We start from the raw sequence: 8,117 nt of genomic DNA, 5'->3' as shown, positions 1-8,117 counted from the left end.
GCGCTGTACCCGTGGCTACTAAAGAAGCCCAGCGTGGCCGTGAGCCACCACGTCCGTGCACCGTCCCTCACGGGGGATGTCAGACCGAATCTGACCGACGCGCACCACCGGGCACAGCTGCAGCCCCCTCAGGGTCCCTCCTTTCGGGCTGGGGGTTTGCCGAGGGTTCTCCCCTCACGGTGGGGACCCGGGGCCCCCGCCACGCCCGGCTGCGGCCTTGCGGGGGCCGCTCGGGACCGGTGCCGGGGCGGGGCGGCCGGGCTGAGGCGGCGCGGAGCGGCCGCGCTCGGTCCCTTTAAAAGGCGGCGGCGGCGGCGGCCGTGGCCATTGTCGCCCGCCGGGTTTTTGCCCCCCTTCGCCGCCGGCTCGGCGCTCGCAGCCGCCCGGGAGAGGAGCACAAGATGGCCGAGCTGGGCAGCAAGGGGGTGACGGCCGGCAAGATCGCCAGCAACGTGCAGAAGAAGCTGACCCGGGCGCAGGAGAAGGTGATGGGGGGAGGCCCGGCGATGGTGGTGGTATGGGGTGGGTCATTTGGGATTCCCGGAGCCCTTCGCTGTCCTCCAGCCCCACGCCGTGTCGACAGCCGGGGGGATTTTGTGTTGGCCGCCCCGCAGGGCTTGGGTCTCCAAATGGTGAAGGGCGAGCTCAGCCTCCCGGGCCTAACGCTGTGCTGCTGCTTCCAGGGGCTTGGGCTCGTTTGCTGGGGCTAGAGCTGTGCTCTGAACGCCCCTGGCTGCTCTGAAACACACGGGGCGAAGAGCTGCTCCGGCGGCTGCGTCCTGCCTGCCCTGCTCCAGCAGCCAGGTCCGCGGCTTTTCCCCTGGCTGCAGCTCCAGGGGGTGACAGGACAGCAGAGCTGGCTCCCGGTGGCCAGCCGGTGCGCCCCGAGCTCCTCACGGCTGCTGATGTGCGCTAGCCACCAGATGGCAACCATATTTTTAGTTAATTTTAAGGTAGGTGGTGAAGGCTGGGCTCCTGGCCTGCTGCTGAACTTGCCGCGTTTATCGATGCGGCTGGCAGGCCCTTCCCCTGCCTCCTGTCTGAACACACGCAGGTTCTTTGCCCAAGGGAAGAGTTTTCCCCAAAGTCCTCCCAGCTGGAAGTCCATCGTGTTTCCTTGCTCGTTCCCTGTGACTGGGGATACGGGGACGATAGCAATTAGGAGCTTTGCTGCGTGTTGTAGGGGACTCACATGACGTGGAATCGGTTGTTTGTCGCTTCACGCGGCGAAAGCGCAGCTAGTTTCCCTCTAAGGAGTAAAAGAAAACAGAACCCAAAGCACTTGCCTAATAAGCCACCGCAAATTCTAGGCCCTTTGGCTGTTGTCATCCGAATACAAACGATGCAACTTTGCTCTCTGGGTTCTTCAAAAAAAAGAAGAAGAAAAAAGGCATTGCGTGGTTTATCTGACTGGCTCCTTCATACTGCTGGCACTTCATCTCCAACGAATCCTCTTTTATGGAGTGTTTGGTATTTTACATTTGTCTTGAAGGGACAGGCTTTCACCAAGACAAGCACGCGAATGCAAACTCGCAACTTGTGAGGAAAGGCACAGTAGAATATGGAGTGAAGACGTCAGTGGTTGTGGCATGATGCTGGTATTAGTATTGTGGCATTTCTTCTGAAACTGTAGATATGTGCGGCTGTTTAACAGGAAGGTTAAACCACGTGTCTAGAGATAAGAACCAGGTCTTCAAGAAAGAGAAAAGGCTAAGCAGAAACCTGTAGAGGTATGTCTGGGTGCACAGCAGACTAAGCGCTTGAAAAAGTATTGGATTTTTCTGAAGGGAAGCTAAATGAGTTTGAACTTTCCTTTTTGAGGTAAGTATAAATTGAGGCTTAAACAAGCTGACAGTGTTCCTTTTACGTAGCCTCTTTCAGTCCGAATTTAGGATAAAAATTCTTTCCTTCAGAGTGCTATCTCCCTCCCAACTTCGGCCCTAAAGCTTTGACTTCGGCAATTTCCTTCATGGTGAATTTAAGCCTTGTGTTAAGCAAAGAATGATGTCTTTTTGTTCAATGCAGAATTCACACTGAAACGCTGTACACATCCTTTTTTCCCTTCTGAGATGGCTATTATGTAAAGCATGTAAGATATTCGTTCAGAAGTGCAGTTTGTTTTGAGCCTTTCAGCAAAACTATAAGCTATTTTTGGAAGGCACTTTCTTGATTCAACAGGAAATATGGGGCAGAATGGTTGACTGTGCTGTTTGCAAATGGGTGGTGCACCCTTTTAACCCCTCTCTTTATTTAAATGTAGCCTCAAGTTGTAATACTTGGCCAAAATTTGCCTGTTGTCCAGTGAAACGTATCAAATAAGTTGATGCATCTGTTGAGATGTACCTGGCCGAAAGAACTCATGCAACCATTGTGAACTTGTACATCGTCCTTCTCAACAGCTAGGAGATTTGGGCTGTGAGTTGGACTTTGTTCATCCTATGGTTATCTGAAGCATTTTCAGACCTGGACTTTGAGCTCTGAGCCTTTCATAGGTTCTCAACTTCTTAAAATGGAGAAAAATTTTAATGCCTCCAGTGTCGTGGTATCTTGGAGAGCCTAGTCTTTACATGCTCTTTAAACTTTGCCAATGAGTATTTGACATCAAGGATTTGAAAGTTTTTGTCCTTTATGTCTGTAATCTCAATTAAAATTTAGGTTTCTCCGTAGTCAGTGTTTATCTTATATTTTGGATAATGTTAAAAATCCCCCGTATTTACGCAATTGTCATTCTGTTTGAAGAGTGTCCCATTCTTGGATGTGTGAATCTGCACGTGCACAAACATTTCTATTTTAAACAAAATAAAGTCACATCTCGGTGGCTTGGTGCAGTCCTGGTGTCAGGTACTCCCTCTGGGAGAGTCCGGGAGTGGCTTGAGTTCACGAAGCAAATGGACTGGGCTGTTGCTGCTCGGCTGGCAGCGGGAGCCCCCGTCCCAGGATCGAGCTCCTTGCTTTCCCCCAGCAGGTTCAGCGGGGATTCAGAGCGGAAAAAGGGTGTTGACTGCGGGGAGGCGGGTTCAGGGATTTGAATTGCCCGGAGATTCATAGACGTTTCTGAGGAGACAAATTGTGAAGTTGACGTTGGATTTTCCTCTGGAGCTTTTTGTGTGTGTGTGTGTGGAGAGGAGCAGAACGGGATGAGCTGTGTTTCCCTTGCTAGACGTCACAGCTTCCCGCAGTCGGTGTGTCCCGCAGGGGCTGTGGTCGCTTGCTGTTTTCATTTGGGCCAAGTTAGAGATCTGAAACCAGGTTTCTGTGGGGTTGTTTTTTTTACCGTGGTAATAGACTGTCGTATTTTTTTCGTTCTTTCACTCTGTACCAACACGCCAGCGCATCCCCTTTTCTCCCTCGATGTCCCTCACCGAAGGGGAAGGATTGGGCCCAGGACCTGGTGAAGTTCAGCCGTCCAAACCCCCGTGTGTCGGGGGTGCCGCCGAGGTTGTAGACCCTGCCACTCGCCGCCTTGCTGTGTTACCGTGAGATGTCACTTCTGCTTTCTGTTCCTGGCTCACTTTATCCCAGCGGTGTTTACCCTTGTGCATCTTTGCAGAGTTTCCCTAATTAAACCTTCCGTCAGAGCATGGTTCTGGCTGCACAGCCCGAGGAGCTGGGCTGTGCTCCTGGCCTCGCAGGGCTGCTGTGAGCGTAGCTGGTTGGAGCTGGTTGTCTGCTACAGAGCAAAAAAGCATACGTATGCCAGTAAACCAAAGGTTTCACTAAAGTATTTGCAGCCCAGCAATGAGAAATAACCAAGGACATTAGCCTCGAGAAGGAAGGCAGAGGAGTGCTTTTGGCAGGCTGATGGGGCCTGGTTTCCCAATTCTTTTTTAAATTAATTTTTCTCATGTAACAATTTTAGTAGCGCGGGGAATGTCCAGAAAGGATCTTTTCCTTTCTCAGGATCTTAGGCTTTGTTTCTCTTCCCTTGATATCCCCTTGCTGTGAACATGAGAAGGCTGAGAAGGTTGCGAGTTGAGTGGAACACACTTTGCAGGAGGCATGGTTTGCATTTTAAGCTTGCTCTTAGAAGACACACTTTTTTTTCTTTTTTTTTTTTTTTTAAAATCTTTTTCTTAAAACCCACCAGAAGCTGGAGCATGACAGGTGAGAACACCTGGCTTGAAATCTTTTCCCTGTTGAAAGAGGTGGGAATCTATATCAAGGAGCAGCAACCGAGAACCTTAAACCACATGTAAACGCAGATGTTTGCAGGATCCTGCTGTCAGGAGGCTGCCTGCTGCGTGGAACCTCTGCAGGCAAGTTCTGCACAAAGGAGGTTTTAAGCTGAACGTGGTAGATGCAGAAGGCTGTCTTCTTGAGAAGCCAGCGCCACGTCTACCTGGCTGGGCGGAGGGGAGTCCCATACTGATTTATCCTTCGGCAAAAAGCTTCAAAGCTTCTGCAGTTTTCACTTGGCTTTGCATAGGATAGGATGGTTTGGCAGCAATTGACCTTGTTGAATCAGGGAAGTACAAAACGTGAGACAGCCTGACAAGCTACAGGAGTTGTTCTCTTGACGATCTGGCATGAAACTTTTTTTTTTTTTTCCTTTTACTCCTGGAGAACTCCCTAGGAAAGGGCAGCTTCGTGTTGGCTTGGTTTGTCGAGAAGGTAAGGCTAACGTGACAGGTAGCATCTCAAAGGTACTTTGTGTCTAGAGGTTGCTGGAAGACGGGCACTGGAGAGAGATCTGAATTCATGCCCCTCACGTACAGATGATTCCAGTATGAGCTCAGACTGCATTACTGGGTATCGGGTAATCTGCATGGGGCAGGGAGGAGGTGAAATTGGAAACCGGGCTCCACATGTTTCCTTGCCATGGAATGGTTTGACTGGCAGGGCATTGACATTGCCCTGCTGAAGGTGCCCCGCTGTCTGTGGCGTTGGCAGCAGGTGTCTTTTAAGCAGAATCTCATGGATGGATGAATTTTTTTGGTTGGAAAAGGCCCAGACGTGTTCCTGCCCGCTCTCAGCCCCGTGAGCTCTGATCTGACAGCCAGTCCTCTTCGGTACAGTTCTTGTGAGGTCAGGTTCGCAAAGTGGCTGTGAGATCCCTTTTCCAATGAAGAGGTTTGGTGAGGCTCTAGGCAGCCTAGAATTAGTGCTGCAGAGCTCATCAGTCAGGTAGGTGCCTTCAAACCTGTCTGTCCTCTCCATCCCTCGTGCATGCTGATTTTTCCAGCCACAAATGTTTTTTTTTTTTTTTTTTTTTTTTTGCAACGTCACAAGTGCTCTTGGCACGTAGCTGGCCAAACCATTCAGGAAAGCAGCCTGAGGTGTTTGCTGGCTTGCAGGACTGGGGTTTTGGGGCGGAAGGCAGTAGTAACAAATAATGCCGATTTTCTTTAATTCTTGACCCTTTGGACAGTGACAAGATCCTGTTGTTCGGGCCCCAAACGTGGCGTAAAGCTCCTCTTCCAGAAACTTTCAGAGAAACAGGAAGGTGACCGAGGCTGACAGCTATCGGCGAGGCTGTTTTTTCCCCTCTGTGATGGTGACGGGACACCTGAGCCGCGGACCGTGTGAGTCCTGCCCTTCGCAGGGCTCAGCTTACAGTCCTGGCTGCCTACCTGCGCGTGCCGGGGCCCGGCCTCCTCCCCACGAGTGTGCGCTGGCAGCGTGACGGTATCGTGGAGGTGCACTCGCTTTGCCCAGGCAGAACAGGCTCTTGCAACCCAGTCTCCTGCTTCTTAGGAAGCACGTGGGGCTTCCTCAGCGGGCTGGCAAAGCCAGGGGGCGCAGACCTGCTTTGGGATCAGGCTGCCTTGCTCTGCGCTGGGTTTGGCCAGGAGTCCGCGTTGTCCACCTGCAAGTAATGAGACGGGGACAGGTGCTGAAGTATGAGTAAAGCTTCCGAGGAGAGCTGCTGGCAGGTGGAGTAGTGACCAAGGTCCGTTTTGACGTCAGCCTGTGCTTTCTTTTCTCTTGAGGGACTCTGTGTTTGCTTTTCTTTGACGCCTGCAGTACCGAATGTGCGAGTGCAAGCAATACCCTTCTGGTGTTCGTACTCATGCTGAAAGGGGTCGGTTCTCAGAGGAAGGGACTGGAAGAGAGAAGAGAGTCACTTGCATCGTCCTGCTAGTTAAAATCTATTTTAAACACGCTATTAGTTGAGTACTTAACGTGGCCAGGACAGGAGCGAGGGACCTCTGCAGAAGCGCTTGGACTGTTGGCAGTGGTGCAGGGGATGGATAAATCTTGGCAGGTGGTTTTTCAGCAGGTGCATGCGAGTGACTGATGGGTCTCGGACAGTTCAGGTGTCCCCTGGAACACCTCCGAGCTTTGCTGCCTCTGGAGCTGCTTCATCTTCACAAAGCTGGCAAGTGCTGCAGGACGGGTCCAGTCCCTCATTCCGAAGAAAAAAAATGGAAATGCGGTTATTAGCAGAAAATAGGGTTAATGGATCTTTTTTGATTTAGGTTGCAGTTTTATTATACCAGCTCGTCTGTGTAGTTTCTTAGCTGCTGCTCAGAAAGCACATCTTTTATTTGCGCTTCTGTGCTCTGGAGGAACTGTCCTGGTAAATGCAAATAGGAGCAGCCCAACCTGAACAGTTTTCACAGTTGTTTAATTCTCTCTTCCCCCACCCCTCTCCCTCCCAAGTTCCTCCTTGACTGCTGGGAGCACTCAGGAGGGTTTTGCGCACCGGTTATGTCTTGAAGGACTCTTGGAAGCCAGGGCTCAGGGCGTTACGCAGACCTAGACAGGTCTCTCAGTCATTACGAAGCAGCCGTGGCAAGCTTTAAGAACTGAGGAACAGGTCGTATGTTTGCAAAAGCCTACACAAGTACACGTGTGTAACAGATTTTTTTTTTTAACTATTTAGCATGTGCTGGAGTAAGCCTGCTCAGCCCTGGGGCTGGTAGGTTAAAGCTTTTGATTAGGCACTTCTAGAGGGGCGCGTTAATTGAGAGGCAGTTAAGAGAGTCACGAAAGCTAGACAGGGCTGCCTTTCTTTTTGCCCCTTTCCTCAGTAGAAAGGAGAAGTCTGGGTGGCAGTTTCTTAATATAGGCTGCCGGGCAGGATGGAGAGCGCAAACTTTTCCGCCGGGGAGGAAAGCAGCGCTTAACAGCATCTAACCCTGCTGTAAAACCACGGGCTGCATTTAATCTCTTGGTGATACGCAGATATCCCAGCCTGGCCTCGCTGCAAAGATTTGACGTGCAGGTTCAGAAAGCTGGTAACCTGTTTGGAAGTGATTTTATTTTTAGCCAGTTCTTTGTTGATCGTGTTGGTTTTGTGCTTTTTAAGGAGGTTTAGAACTTTTTGTTAGAATTGCCTAGGAGCCGTGCTAGTTTCCAGTCCTCTTCTAAGTTACCTTTCCAGGAGGGAGATGAGGGGCTGGGATAGCTGAAGTACAAACACGTCTCACGGGGCATTTCCCAGCGCTTTGCTTTGAAACTGGATTAGCCAGAAGCACAATAGTTGCTTGCCAGCAGGAAGGGAAAGGGAACTTCAATCTGACAGTGACTGGAGTGTTCGAAAACAGAGCTAAAAGTGTTTATGTTGTGTTGTTTTGTTTTGTTTTGGTCTTCAAGCCATTTGGCATGATCGCCCGTTTGATAAGGCCAGAAACAATAACGCGTGACTTAACCAACTCAACCCTAAGTTGGTCGGTATCTGCAGAGTGAGTAAGTGATCGTATCCCCTTGGGTTCCTTGGCAATGGTGCCACTGATGGATGTGCGCGTACGCAGAACACACACAGTTTTTGAAGTATAAAGGCTGGGATATGAAGATGATGTAGATCTCTGCATCTTCTTCCTTAACAGAAATGCTGATGGTGTAGCTCTCTGGTACCCTTGCATGTGACACATTCCTGGGAATTGCGGTAAGTCTTGTGGCAGTGCGAGCTCCAGGAGGCCGAGTGTAGAAGGACCGAACTTATTTCCATCCCTCCTTCCTCAGCCATTATGAGGGATAAAAGGAGCAAAAACTTGAGGGGAAAAAAATAGTATATGAAAAAAGAAATGCAGGGAATTCATTTTCGGTAATTTGCATGCTTAGTGCGTGACTTTTGAGCTGTCATGCAGTAGGCTGGTGTCCAAGGGAGATTCTTTCATCCCATCGGCTTTGGGTGGTGGAACATGGCCCATCTGGTCCAAATACTGCTTCTG

The 8,117-nt window shown here is 50.5% G+C and overlaps 1 protein-coding gene across 3 annotated transcripts in view; it reads left to right on the top strand.

Annotated features, from left to right (window-relative positions):
- The first annotated feature begins 239 nt into the window (after positions 1-239).
- The window catches only part of BIN1 (bridging integrator 1), a 94,867-nt gene continuing 86,989 nt past the window's right edge, over positions 240-8,117 (top strand). For 2 of the 3 annotated variants that reach the window (XM_035569174.2, XM_035569158.2), the window contains exon 1: positions 282-485. In XM_035569174.2, coding sequence (XP_035425067.1) covers positions 402-485 — 84 coding nt within the window. In that variant the 5' untranslated portion in view covers positions 282-401. Of the gene's footprint in view, positions 486-8,117 lie in introns of all 3 variants that reach the window. The other variant, XM_035569166.1, reaches the window with a different exon arrangement.

This window comes from Cygnus atratus, chromosome 6 (genome assembly GCF_013377495.2).
Source record: "Cygnus atratus isolate AKBS03 ecotype Queensland, Australia chromosome 6, CAtr_DNAZoo_HiC_assembly, whole genome shotgun sequence".
Classification (NCBI taxonomy): Eukaryota; Metazoa; Chordata; class Aves; order Anseriformes; family Anatidae; genus Cygnus; species Cygnus atratus.
The sequence above is the reverse complement of the archived record's forward strand: the minus strand, read 5'-3'. Positions and strand labels throughout refer to the sequence as shown.